Genomic DNA, 14,157 nt, shown 5'->3' with positions numbered 1-14,157 from the left:
GTAAATTTAGATGGCGTTACACACCATTTGCATCGTGCTGGTATTGACAAGGAGAACAAAAATGCCTCTATTTACTCTCCTCTTTCACCATCTTTGTTGCCGTATTGAATAGCATAATGCGTCATTTTGAAATGAGACGCATCAATGTATTAGCACAGATGCATGATGTTCCCCTGTTTTCTTCTATTCCAGGATGAGCCGTGTACATGAAAAGGGAAGCGCATTTACAAAAAGTGAGCCGTTTATGATGTTCCCGGAGCACCCCGAGGAAGAAGACATGAGCGACGACCCGTATTTGTATTGATCATTTGACGCACTGACCACGACTTGAATAAGGATTGCATGGCTGTGTGTGTGGTATCGTGATCACACCGTGATAGACATAAACGCAGTATAACGATCTCTCTTATGATGCTCGCTTTTGCTCATTCATGCATTGAATGTTTGTTGTACAAAAAGTCTCTTGCGGCTCGGTTGAAACTGAAATTGCTGTTGCTGAGCAAACAATGACATGTTTATTCTTTATTACAATCTTGAAAGCAAATGTCCCTTTGAAATTATCCACTTGAGTACTATAAGCGTTGTAGTCCCGGAAAGGTATCCTGCACCAGCAAACATCTTGTGGCTGAAAAAAGGTGTCCCTGGTACTTGCTGTTCAATCGCACCCGAAGCATTTGGCCCAAACATGGAAATCGCCGTAATAAGTAAAAACGCTGACAATCCTGATTGCAATCGATCCATTCCTGTCACCACTGCTGTCACCGCTGGAGCTGTAAACAATACATATCCATGTCATGTTATGCATCCATCCAAATATTCCCCTGCATCATCAGCTACTTACTAAGTGAGATGAAGGCACCACCAAAGAAACCAAATAGCAATGAGTATGCAAGTAACGATCCAAATTGCGTAGCAAAGGTCCATCCGAGGAAACAAGTGATCGAGCTAGCTAACCCATAAAGGATAACCGTATTCACGTGCCCAATGCGATCAGCTATGAATCTACAACCAAACGTTGTATGAGTGTACAGAAGACTTAACAATAGCCTTTCTTTTACCCAGCAGCCAAACGCCCCACAAGATTCATTGCCGATGCACCTGAGATCAATGCCGAACCTTGTGTTGATGATAATCCAAGATAGGTTGCATATGCTACATTTGGCATTAGTGAGAAAAATGCATACATTAACATAAAACGATCGTCTTACATGGCAAATAAAAGAATGGGACATAGTATGCGCCTTCCATGAAGATATCGGTGAGGCACCAGAGTAAAAAAGTGGGCGTTTTCAGCAAGTCAAGTTGAAAGATCTCTCCTAATTTGGGTCGTTCCTTTGTAGCTGTAGCTGTTTTCCTTGCCTTGTTCTCTCCACGTTCACGAAACATGAATGTAGCAACCAATCCAGAAACCAGCATGATCAGACCGAGAATCCGATAACACCTATATCACGTATGTATGAATCATCAAGTAACTATGTAGCTGTAGATTAGGCATGCAAGCTTGCAATATGTACCATGGCGCACCGAGACTTTGATTGAGCGACGTCATAATCAATGGCATGATAAAGGAACCAATGCTTGAACCCGATGATGCAAGACCCAATGCAAGGCCACGTCGTGCTTCAAACCATTCAGGCACCACACTCATGGCCACCTTTTTTTCCCTTTGTCAAACACTGTAAATTTGTTGCTGCTCAAAGCACTTACATAAAACATGATGGAAGCACCTGCACCATAAAGGACACCCTAGTAAGCACACATCATCAGCTTGCGTTGGTAACTTTCATGCTCTTTGTACACACCTGTGTAACGTATAGAATCCAAATCTGCAACAAAGAGGAATTTGAGATCAACATGCAAGATCTTCAGGTGGATTCTTACCTCACTACCCCAGCTTGCACCTTCCAAACCAAGCACGCATAAGATCACTGCAATAAATAGAACGACTCGGATGTGTAACAAAGCAAGCATCAACTGTGCCACCGGGCCTAAGCAATTTAAACATATGTTTGCAATGGTGCCAACAAAAGAAAGCTGTACGGTCGCCTTTGGAAAATCATGTTGTTCATAGTAGTCTTGCATGACACCTAATCATCAAACAACAACAATGATCAGGATCTCTTTGTCTAACAAGGATCGTTCATCTTTCCCCACCCCTAAGAAATAACAATGAGCCATACTTCATTTGACGTGGATGATTCTTTGTCATGAGATTTACCATGCCTGAGAAATTCCTCCTCCTGCAACTTGAATAAGACATGCGGCAACTACAATGACCCATCCATAACCACCGTCCTTGGTGTCAATCTTTTCAGGTGTTGGTTTCTCATCAACTATATAGGGTATGACTGATTTCAATATTGTGGTTCACATGTGTTGGTATCCTAGCAACGGACGATGTACCATTTTCAACGTCTTCATCATGCTGATCAACTATCGTTGCTTGGTCGAAAAAGTCATGATCTTTGCTCATAGTATTAACAAGAAGAAAGAAAAGGAATCCAGAACGCCCATTATGTCCCCTTCACTCAATCGCTCATGCCACTTTTTTGCATACGTTCTCTCTCTTTTAGGTTGCCATGCATAATGAACACAATCCGGCTAGTCCTTATAACAATGCACCCCTTGAATACGCCGTATAGAAATAGGAGAAAATGGCAAGCAAAGCGTCATGATGGCACCAGATAACCAATGGGAATAACGGGGATTGTATTGATCAATGTAGTAGCATAAAACGAGATGTTGTGATATATAAAAATGCCACCCAGCAAGGTATAGATATGATACAAGTCATGTTGCCAGTGCTTGCAAAGACCATCCAAGGAAGGGGGGATGTGTATATCATTCTGCTTTCTTTTTCTGCAAAGGCTGACCAAAGACAGGTTCTCCTTGAACGAATTGGCGGTATAAAAAGAATAGCCACAGCAATACAAAGTATCCACAGCTGATGATGGCGTTCAAAACGGCGAACAAATCCGGTAGTCGTTCTGGTGGAGTGATATAGGCCTCCATAAAATGCCAAGCGATCAATGTTGCATAAACAACCTAGAACCCCAAAAAAGCCATCAGCAAATTGCCAGCTTTATGTATTCCATCTAACCAATACTAACCATATTCAAATGTCGATTGAGTGATGTTGATAAACCCGTCATGCAATTCCATAAAAGAGTAACGCAAAAGTAAGGGATCATCAATCCTTCTCGTTTCAAAAGCGGGAACATGCTATCGAATAAATAGGAGTCAGTGTCAATCCGCTCACTGGTGACGGCGCTAATTTGATATACCTGAACATTGCCACATTCATGAACAATTGCACGGCTTGTGGTTCTTCATTTAGCATCAGCGATACGGGAAGGAGTGGGATCAGGATCGACTTTTCATGTACTTGGAACGAAAGCAAAAAGAATGCGAGTGAAGTATTGACAAGTGCATATCCAAATCTTGCAGGCGTAGGTGAAAGGCCAAGATGAACATTGATGGGGATAATAGCGACCAAAGTGGCACACAGGCTATAGATTTGCAATGTTGTTATTCTCTTGCCAAAATGATCTCTCCTGTCAATTAGACTTGCCTGAGGCGTACAGTGGATTGCAAGGACATCAGGTTACGTAACTTGACCACGACATTGAGCGCACACCAAACATTGGCGACCTTGTCTTCATAAAGCCCACGCGCTACTGGAAAGATACGATGGATGACCTGCTGCATTTGATCCAAAGACCCAATCCATGGCAAAAAGAGGAGAGCAAAGCTGATGATAACCGCCAACCCAAGCTTAACGAGAAGACCAAAGCTAACATACCCCAGTGTGAATATACTCCATTCATTGATCCAAATAGCATCTTACCCTTGGATGGTGGTAGGTGCCTTGATACATTTGCTGAGAAGGAAAGCGAAAATAGCCACAGCATAGTAGAGAGCCATTTGTTTGAATGCCAGCGACAAGCAAAATGCGATTGAACCGAGAACGTAATGACCGGATAAGAAACCATTGATGGCCCATAAGCTCAATCCCAACATAACACTGTTGTACCTAATCCATGCCATGTTGATTTAGACCCTTGAATCCATCATCTTTGTTGACATATACTTACTGAAAATGACCATGATCAATCAGGATAAGTGCAGGTTGCATCATGATAAGCAAATGCATCGTATACTGAAAACATCATTTCGTTAATGATTTGAATGTATGTTACGTGGTAAATGTTACCTTTTTTGTTGGATAGACCATTCGACAAAAATACCAAAGGGCCGATGTGTAGATCAATGCTTCGGAGACGATGACGGTGGTACGCATGAAGAACTTGCTTTCAGGAGACTCATATCCACGAGATGCATCGAGTAAGAACCATTCGGGATTGATCATTGTTCCACTAGACCTCATTGTTAGACCCTGATAGCATTGAAAATGAACTTGGGGAATACTTGCATGACACCACAGAGCCAGCTGTGATACGCGGTCAAGGGTGGATAATCGAGGCCCCACCAGTCAAGGTCATATTTGTACCATTGAGAAAAGTCAAGATACTGCGTAATCTCCATCCAATGACGCTGCGCTTCGTAATCGCCATACATTGGTGGCGTGTTGTAGCCTGTTGGAACGCGATGAGTTCGTGTGTTGTGTTGGAATGGGAAGGAAAAGGAAAGGCATGTAACCTGAGTAAGGATTCAAAGCAACGGCCCATCGCACCAGTAGCGGTATCAGGAAAGAAAGTAAAGGAAGTGTCCATGTTGTTTCTGATGAGCCAACCAGCGAATGCAACCATTGGGTCGCTTGAAAGGTCATCTTGAAGGAGGTAGTGGTGGTGGTGGTGGTCTGTGTGTAACTGAAAGAGAACGTGTCATTCACCTGACAACACAAATTAGCATCGCAATGTTTCACAAGCCGCACGTACATCAATGCTGCCCTTGATGGCATACCTACTTTACGCCGAGGTGATCGTTCTACTTGAATCAGCCACCACTAATTATCCCTAACGAAGAAGCTCGGTGTTCTACTTTAGTTTGGATCTAGAGTCAACATACATCTTGCTGTTATCATAACTACATGATGCCCCATGCCTTTCCAATTACATTGGTCCAAGAATAAAAAAAATGGTGCAAATCATTCATATCTCGACATTCGACATCATTTGAATCCTAAATGTTGATATGCATCGACATGCCTATGTCATTTTTAGGCTCACAACAGTAAGGTATATAGGTTGGTCGCTCGTCCTGCAACACACATGGTTGGTTGAGCTGATGATAGTATCATTGCAAGATGAGTTTTATTGATCCATTACGACTACTACTACTACTACTACTACTACTACTACTACTACTACTACTACTGTAATTCCATAGATAGATAGAGGATAGCATGTGGTATAGAATCACGTGAATTGAAGTGGAAGCACGCCTGTCAACATGATGCAGCCTTTGCATGATGAACACCTCGCTGGCAATAACTTGATCCACATGACGATAGAGCTTGTATGGTTGGTATGGAGAGAGTGCCTGGGGAGATATCCATATTGCTTCATGTCATCGTTGTCATGGTGATTGGTTCGTTGCCGCTTGTCGGTGGTCTTCATTCGCTTCAACAAGTCTTTGTACACAGCCATTACAACGTTCACTCATGTCATTGGACGTGGATAACAAGGCGACAGTACCCATTGCTGCAGCATGAAGGAATAGCCAATCTTAGCTAAGGACTTGGATTATGGCGTTGTTTGCTCATTGGTACCAAAAGTAAGAGAGAAGCGAGTCCCTGGCAAGCATGATCTTTATACGTTTCAAAGGAGATCCCCGATTAACATCGCCCACTGTAACTTGTCCTTTGTTGATTATGTTTATTGCACGTCAAGCTAATGGTAGTTTTGATTTCTAAGTATCTATTCTATTCAATGTGGCACCTCGTCTTCCCGCCCAAAGCTCTTCTTGTTTTCGCTTTTGCTTTTCTGCTTGTGTTTGTGTTTGATATTGAAATGTGTTTTCTAATGAAGTCACCAAAGTTAGACATCGCTTAAATGTAATGCATTGATATACGTACGTGATCAAGCTCTCTGTAATTGCTGTATCATTGATTGAAGTCCAACTCCCTCGCCAGACTTGTTTTTCGCCTCAGGGTCTTACATGAAGTCCAACTCCTTCGCCAGACTCTTTTCGCCCTCAGGGTCTTACATGAAGCCCAACTCCTTCGCCAGACTCTTTTTGCCCTTTCACTTGAGGTCTTACGCATGCTTTCACCAAACTAGTCAGTGTGCCTATAGATTGCCATACATAAGTAAACCTTCTTTCAACGATGCTTGCAACGATACAATAATTACATGACAATGATATTGTGGTCTGCTCCATTGAGAGAGCCTTTCTCTGTATGATTCAACTTGCTTTGTCGCAGGAAGATCGAGGACCGTTGCTGTTCGTATGATATGGCTGCTGCCTTTTTTTGATATGCTTTTGCTGACGTGCTTTTTTTGTGATATTGCTATGGAACAAAAGCTGGTTAGTTTCATGTATATATACTACTTGATCACTCACATACCATTTTGCTTTTGATTTTGTTGTATGATAGGATTGCGTTCTTGGCATGGTGGTGACCGATGTCAGGTGTAGCTTGATAGCTGCGATAATTGCTCGATGCTTGTGTTGATTGTTTCCAGCATAGAGCTCCTCCAATGATAATGCCTCTTCCAAAGTTGTGCCTCTCATTGCATTCGTTTGATAGCTTTGTATGATATTCCTTGGTAAGACCAATTGCCGCCAAATTGTGCTCATGCGAATTGCACCCAAGAATGGATTGATTCATGAATAGGTTCAAAAGGGAGGACCCATGCCAAATTGATAGTTTTGTCATCCGCATCGGTTCCACCACCAATAAAATGAAGAGAGGACTTGGGCCAAATTGATAACCTTGTGATCCGCATCGGCTCCACCACCAATAAGATGAAGCGAGGTATCATGGCAATAGAGAGGCTTGTCATCCGCATCGGCTTCACCATCAATAAAATGAAGAGAGGTCTTGTGCCAATGTTGATAATCTTGTCACCCGCCACCAATAGAATGAAGAGAGGACTTGGGCCAAATGATAGTCTTTGTCATCTGCATCGTTCCACCACCAATAAAATGAAGAGAGGACTTGTGCCAACGTTGATAATCTTGTCATCCGCCACCAATAAATAGAAGAGAGGTTTCATGGCAATAGAGAGGCTTGTCCACAATCATAGTCCTTGTCATCCACATCGGCTGCACCACCGATAAAAAGAAAAGAGAACTCTACTCCCCAAAAAGAGCAGGAGCTCCCACTCTGGTTTCAGGAAGAACCCACAGCACCAGAAACAGAACGTGACATCCCAGTACACCAGTGCGTCTATAAAATGAAGGAATCAAACATGCAGGATTTACACCCTTCGAGAGAATCCTACACGCAACGTCTACCACTTCAAGAACGTTACCATGACGATCACATACCATTCCAGGTCCCAAGCCCCAAACTACGATGCCCGTGCAAGTCGATGTCTTGATGTTTTTTGTTTTTTCCAAGTACCCACTTCAAAGATGATTACCGCTTGTGCCCAAACACCATCACCCAAAAAATGAAAGGGCGGCCAAACTATGCAGGGATGTATCACGGCATACACCATGACCCACCCCCACAATAAAAGACAACAGATGATTAGCATGAATGGTATCCAAGAAGCAGTGTCACTGATATCAACTTGCCTTTTCAAGTCCAATCCCATACCCCAGTGGGTAACATGATGATGATGAGTGAATCGCCCTTTGGCTCTTGATCCACGAGGAGAAGAAAGACACCGCAAATGCTTTGTGACTTAATCGTAGCAAGGGAACAAGGGATTCCTGGAACGATACGTAGTCGCCATGGCAACGCCCCTAAAGTGATAGACGTTGACGTGTAAGAAACTCCCGTCGGGATACCTTCATGCCGACCCTTCCGTATGTGCAAGCAACTGGCATAGCTGAAATGCACGCCTGAATCCGGGCTGGGTTTTTCCATCCACCAATCTATCTCGCAATTCTTGCTGAGAATCTCTATGGGCACCTATATATAATATGTATGTGAGTGATTAAAGCGATAACACCTATCGTATGTAACTTACTATGCGTCTTCATTGAAGACTACTTCATCAAAGGGATCGATAAGATCGGTCCCCATGATCTCCGCAAGGATATCGTCTCCGCCCATGACTAAAGCATCAAAAGTTAGTATCATATAAAGTCATTCATCCCAATGTGCAAGTATACTTACATGAATCTGCTTGTGCAGCATCTTCAGACAAAATTGGTGATGGTGATGCAAGCTCTGCTTCCGTGAAAAGCAATGTGGATGATGATGATGCCATTGGTAATATAGGTGATAGCGATGCTTCCAATGGCAAAATAGGCGATAATGATGACAATGATGGTATAGGCGATGATGATGATGATGGTATAGGTGATGAGGTTGTTGTTGTTGTCTCTGGCCGTGGAAGCCGTCTTCTTGGGCATGCTATAGGCCTGTACTCATATCCTATGGATGAGGATGTGGATGCGGGTGATGGTGGTGATGATGGTGGCGGTGATATTGATGGTGATGGTGGTGGCCTTGGTGGTGATGGTGGCGGTCTTGGAAGTGGAGGTGGTTGCCTCCTACTTGGTCTCTGCCATCGAAGGCGACTTCTAGGCCTTATGACGGGCCTTCGGAACTGTAACCGTGATCGGTTGTTGTTGTTGCTGCTACCTGTGCTGGATGCAACAGGTATTGCTGATGCCGCTGGTGCTGATGATGATGCTGCTGCGACTACTGCTGCTACTACTACTTCCGGTGTGACCTCCGGATGAATGGTGATGGTTGGCTGTGGCATCACTTGGGTATACAAAATTGGTTGTTGTTGTTGCTGTGGCGGTGGTGATGGTGGTGGTGGCAATGGCAATGGAAAGGATGGCGGCGATGGTAATGGTGATGCCATTGGGATGTCTTCAAGTTCTTGGACTTGTTGCTCTGAGGCATCTGTGCCTTCTATAAAAGTAAAAAAGATGGAATTAATACGATATCACTTCATCTGGTAGTAATCCCAATATCCAATGCACTTACCATCCTCTGCGGTTTCTCGCAATTCAGGAGTATCAGGGATAGCATCTGGTACTTCCGTATCTTGGTCATAGAGATCCAACATGTTGAGAGCTTCACCTATAAAGAAAAACCAGTCAGCATCAATGTATTGCTGAAGAGAAGATCCTTTCATATAGAATACTTACAAAGCTCGTCAATGGATGATGATGATGATGATGATGATGGTGTGGATGATGCGGATGAGGATGCGGATGAGGATGGATGCAGATGATGAAGATGAAGATGATGCCAATGCGGATGAAGATGATGATGCAGATGCTTTTGGTACAGATGAAGATGATGATGATGATGATGATGATGATGATGATGATGATGATGATGATGATGATGATGATGATGATGATGATGATGATGATGATGATGATGATGATGATGATGATGATGCCAATGCGGATGAAGATGCCAATGTGGTTGAAGTAGATGCTGGTGAAGATGTTAATGCTGATGCTGATGCTGTAGTAGTAGTAGAACTTGGTGACGGTAAGCCGTACACATGCTGCATGGCTTTATGCATAGCCATTCCTCGAAGCAACTTTGGTGGTGACCGTGTGCTTGTAACTTGCTTGGATGGTTTGAAAAGATCCACAGCTGATGATGTGTTGATAACAGCATCACCCTCCAAGGCCGACATGTTGCCATGATGACGGGACACTTGTGCTACTGGTCGTGTAGAAAACAACATACCAGGATACTGGCAGGCTTGCGCCTTGCATGGAACCACTGGAGCTACCCAGGGTTGACGATTAGCCAAGACAACAGGGCTAGTAGGCACCTGTGTCGAATCACTTACCTTTTCCCTGGCCGCCCGCAACGGCACGCCGGCCGAGCAGTCAGCATTGTTAGCAATCGGGACGTGAGTCAACCGATTGTTGGGACGCGAAAGCCCCCACCGAACCAAAGGGAAAACGACGCCAAAGAAGAAGCAGAAAGGCATTACCCACATCATGGGCACCTCTGGAATGAAGTGCCACTTGATGAAAGAAACGCAGAGCACAAGAGCGCGGAAGGAAATGCAAGGTTGATCGTTAGAGATAGCCATTGCGGAAGAAGTAGAGATCTATTGCCATGGAAACAAGGTCAACTTTAAACACCCCGCCCACAGAGTGCCATTTCACGCCCTCTCGATCTCACTTTGCAAATGGCGCGTTACCAAGTCAATTTACGTGTAGCATTGTGTGTAGATTAGAGTAAAGTAGTTTATTTGAATAAAAAGTCTGATTGGGGAGGGAACGGATACGTCAAGGTTTCATAGCAACCATAGTGCAGGTTGCCTGTCTTTCTTGATACCTCTTGACACTTGGCGTGTTACGGAGACTTTTTACGTGTCGAATGGTGTATGCGTCTTGAAAATGTACTTTATTATAATAAAGGAGGGCTGTTTGGATGCAAATGGGCGCGTCAAAGCTGAATAGCTACCACACTATATAAAGCAAAATCTGTAGAATTGAGACATGAGACGTGATACGTTCCTAGAAGGTACTTTCAGATGCAGTGATCATATTTGTCCTCACAAAGATGCTATAGTTGTCTATAAAAATTTCGAGTATTGATCCATCTTTCATGCACCAGTGTGCTGTTTTGGCCCGAATAGGAAGTACAACATGGCCTGTGCTCCACACTTTGCACCCCGACATGTAGTGAACCCTTAAAAATGTCCTTGGCTATCGCCATCATTCATCACGAGCAAACAATACTTTTGGTTTAGGTATCATCTCCATCACACACCCAAGTTGAGAAATAAATCATGAAACCGCTCATATCTTGAGGTCTGCATGATCAAGTGAAAGCCTGTATGAAAGAAAAAGAACGATCACAGCGTGCCTGAAAGTACTCATCGACAAAGGCTTAGCCAACAATAGTCAACAAGGAGCTATCAATGCATTATCCAATGTGGCCTTATGATAAGAAGGCGTCATAGACTCGGAACCAGCAGGGTTGACTCACAAACTCCCACTCTCCCAGCTTTGTTATACAAACAAATCCCTCTGCATCTTTGGTTCTAATGTAAGAGAAGCGATTGACAATGAACAAAGGTCACTTTCATATAGCATCACGCTTACAGCATATAAAACATAAAGGCACTTGTATATCCAAACTTTACAATCAGACGTGGGGTCTTTAAGAGAACAAAGTTGCTCGTCGGGGTGGAAAGGATCATGTGGGGAAGTTTCGTGATCGAGGTGGCCAATCCCAGATTTCGCAAATGTCGCCACCAGCCAAGTTGGATCCGGGGGTCGACCTCTTGAATTTTTTTCGACGACGACCAATTTATTTTTTGGCTGGTAGCGACATTGGGTGAATCTGGGAATGGCCACGATGAACTTCATACTTTGACACAAGATCGCTTTGACCCTGACAAGCAACACTGTTCTATTAAAGAACCCACGTTTGATTGTAAAGTTTAGGGATACATGCATCTTTATGTTTTACATATGCTGTAAGCGTGATGCAATACAAAACATGGTCTTTGTTCATTGTCAATCAACTAGACCCTGACAGAGCGGAGATGCAGAGGGACTTCTTTGTGTAACACAGCTCATTGGGTGGTGCTGAAAAGGATCAATGCATGATAATACATACTATGATAATAGTTCATAAAATGCCAGCTAACAGCCCGTTCCTCACAATTCCATCTTTTTTCAAATCCACTGCATGGGAACGATTCTCCTGCTACAGCCCAACATTTCCATCATTCAACTTCCTTGATCCGAGCTGATTTGACTGAGCTACGCCCAAACAGCAAACATGAAAATAAATGAATCGCAGACCCTGCGAATGTCTCCGTCTTTCAAACTTTTGGACGCTCCTATTCCAAATTTTCAAATGAAGCGTGAGGTTTTTACTAGAAAAGAATTGTTCAGCATGCTCGGAGCACCATTCTGACCAATTTTCAAGTTGGAGGTGGGCAACTTCGGGGCGGTGGGCCGTCCGCTCTTTTGTTCGTGTCATCCACCATTTGGACCGCCCCCCGCATTTTAATCTTCACAATGAAGCCTCCGGTTTTCAAATGAATGAAGGTGATCAGCATGTTCCAGCGAACCTCCTGACAAAGTTTCAAGTACGAAATGGGGAATCCCAAAGTAATACATACTATTTCGATAAACCATGAATCGGCGCTGTCCTCCATTTCCGATTTACATAGTAAACCCGCACGACACCCTCCCATTCCAAATTTTCAAATAAAACATGGGATCTTTTTTAGAACAACGTAATCAGCATGTCCAAGAGCACCTTGTGTGAAAGTCTCACGTTCAAGATGGGCAATCTCAAGGTCATGGATCAATTACAGTGTTCATGGATTTATACAAGAGGTGTCCAACAGCTCAGCCTACTTTAATTTCCACTTCTTCCACTCCCACTTTATTTGTCTCTTCCTCCCATTCCCAACTGTTGGTGCATTCAAGTATACAACTACCACCTGAAAACGATTGTCCTGCTTCAACCCATCATGTCAATCCTACGAATGTCTTGATCCGAAAGACTTTGGCCAATTGACAAGCTCATGGCGTGCTGCACCCCACTACAACATACGCGTTTCTTGACACACCACCTCCTCATGTACACTCCTCGACCACGACCAACCGCAACAGCGTTCATTACAGCAGCTACTCTATACGCCATTGTCTCAAAAAGCATTCACAATCTTGTCACGCTACTCCAACACACGCTGTTGTGCACCTCTTTACCACCACCAAACGTAACAGCAGTTGCCATTAGCAAGGCCTTCACTCCACTGTCTCAAACGACGTTGTATACTTGCCGCAACTTGCCTTACAGCCTTACTTCACGTGAACAGCAGATGAACATTGTATAGGAGCAGCTTTATTTACGTGTAGCAACTTCCTTCAATACATACGGATCCCTACGGATGATGGTGCCATATCAGCTATCGAGTACGCCGCGATACAAGCATTCTTCACCTGGTTTGAGTTGCAAGGAAATGACCACGCATGTGATTGACCAACAGCTGGATGGAAAAGGAAGCATATCATCAGCAGCCACAAAGTCTCTTTCTTATTGGACTTCCAATGGTATGATGGATGGATGGATGGAATCAAGTGCAGTGATGAGAAATCCTGGGATGTTGTTTGGTTACTTGGTACGTCGTCAGCGGGAAGGATGGGCTATGTCATGTGGGCACGGCTGAGGATGATGATGGATTGGATGGCATTGACGAAAGGTATCGTATAGCCATGGATGCTATTGGAGCACTCAATTCAAGGCATACAGCGGCTACTTTGCAATCATGGATGAAGGATGATTATGATGGCAGCAACCAAGAATACAATTATCCCTGTTCCCTCTATGTTTTATCAATGCTATTACTTTATCATATTTGCTCGATAAACATCCACACTATCATGTACTATTCTTCGACTTTCTTTGAATGATGGAATTGAATCGAACATACTATCCATAAGGGTACCATACTATCAGCTCATACGTGCACGATGTGGTCGATTGAAAGGGGGAATAGAAATTTGAAGGTTAGGAAGCGAGATTGGATCATTTACATAGTCGTATCAAGATTCTTTCCTTCTTTTGCCGCAACATTGCTACATTCGCTAAAGCTTCCTGGTTCACAAGCTGATAGCCTACGAGTACAAACAGGAATGATGGCGTACGACGAATACGACGATGGCGGCAATGTAGCAAGTAGCTAGATGGAATGAAGCATTTTATTCATTACACGCTCGGACATTACATACTACATATTGCTTCGAAGATGGAATAATAAAGGTGGTCCGGTTATCGGTCATGCAAGTATATGGCTTTTGTGATTGTGGGAAGTGGGATGAGCTTGAGAAGAGAAAAAGTGAAGAGATCCCTCCATTGAGTTTCAGGATGAGTGACTCATTCAATATGTATATGTATCTTTTTACATATACAAATTGGTTTATGCAGCTCGACTTTCTTCTACATGCAAATGTGATGCATACCTTGACACACCTTCATTATTGGATGCTGTTTACTTACGTACCTTCACAAAAGGCAATCATCATCATCATCCATTTGTGTAGCAACCTGTCAAGGACGTG

At 43.5% G+C, this 14,157-nt stretch overlaps 5 protein-coding genes across 5 annotated transcripts; all 5 read right to left on the bottom strand.

Annotated features, from left to right (window-relative positions):
* Positions 1 to 525: 525 nt before the first annotated feature.
* Positions 526 to 2,082, bottom strand: O0I10_004335 (uncharacterized protein; the record flags this gene model as incomplete). The annotated part of the gene is made up of 8 exons (XM_058484394.1): positions 526 to 770; positions 842 to 1,002; positions 1,059 to 1,152; positions 1,209 to 1,441; positions 1,515 to 1,654; positions 1,708 to 1,746; positions 1,803 to 1,826; positions 1,882 to 2,082. 8 exons carry the CDS (start codon positions 2,080 to 2,082, stop codon positions 526 to 528), a joined length of 1,137 nt encoding a protein of 378 aa, XP_058344655.1.
* A 759-nt stretch (positions 2,083 to 2,841) lies between these two features.
* Positions 2,842 to 4,789, bottom strand: O0I10_004334 (uncharacterized protein; the record flags this gene model as incomplete). Its single annotated transcript, XM_058484393.1, has 9 exons — positions 2,842 to 3,045; positions 3,111 to 3,222; positions 3,285 to 3,509; positions 3,572 to 3,793; positions 3,848 to 4,033; positions 4,095 to 4,159; positions 4,214 to 4,376; positions 4,433 to 4,595; positions 4,660 to 4,789. 9 exons carry the CDS (start codon positions 4,787 to 4,789, stop codon positions 2,842 to 2,844), a joined length of 1,470 nt encoding a protein of 489 aa, XP_058344654.1.
* A 1,521-nt stretch (positions 4,790 to 6,310) lies between these two features.
* On the bottom strand, positions 6,311 to 6,793 carry O0I10_004333 (uncharacterized protein; the record flags this gene model as incomplete). The annotated part of the gene is made up of 2 exons (XM_058484392.1): positions 6,311 to 6,472; positions 6,530 to 6,793. The coding sequence occupies 2 exons, from the start codon at positions 6,791 to 6,793 to the stop codon at positions 6,311 to 6,313; spliced, it is 426 nt and encodes a 141-aa protein (XP_058344653.1).
* A 1,311-nt stretch (positions 6,794 to 8,104) lies between these two features.
* On the bottom strand, positions 8,105 to 9,749 carry O0I10_004332 (uncharacterized protein; the record flags this gene model as incomplete). The annotated part of the gene is made up of 4 exons (XM_058484391.1): positions 8,105 to 8,193; positions 8,255 to 9,004; positions 9,080 to 9,175; positions 9,590 to 9,749. The coding sequence occupies 4 exons, from the start codon at positions 9,747 to 9,749 to the stop codon at positions 8,105 to 8,107; spliced, it is 1,095 nt and encodes a 364-aa protein (XP_058344652.1).
* Positions 9,750 to 9,775: 26 nt separating this feature from the next.
* On the bottom strand, positions 9,776 to 10,157 carry O0I10_004331 (uncharacterized protein; the record flags this gene model as incomplete). Its single annotated transcript, XM_058484390.1, has 2 exons — positions 9,776 to 9,844; positions 9,909 to 10,157. The coding sequence occupies 2 exons, from the start codon at positions 10,155 to 10,157 to the stop codon at positions 9,776 to 9,778; spliced, it is 318 nt and encodes a 105-aa protein (XP_058344651.1).
* Positions 10,158 to 14,157: the final 4,000 nt, after the last annotated feature.

This window comes from Lichtheimia ornata (genome assembly GCF_029851405.1).
Source record: "Lichtheimia ornata isolate CBS 291.66 chromosome Unknown scaffold00016, whole genome shotgun sequence".
Classification (NCBI taxonomy): Eukaryota; Fungi; Mucoromycota; class Mucoromycetes; order Mucorales; family Lichtheimiaceae; genus Lichtheimia; species Lichtheimia ornata.
This window is presented reverse-complemented; position numbering and strand designations above follow the sequence as displayed.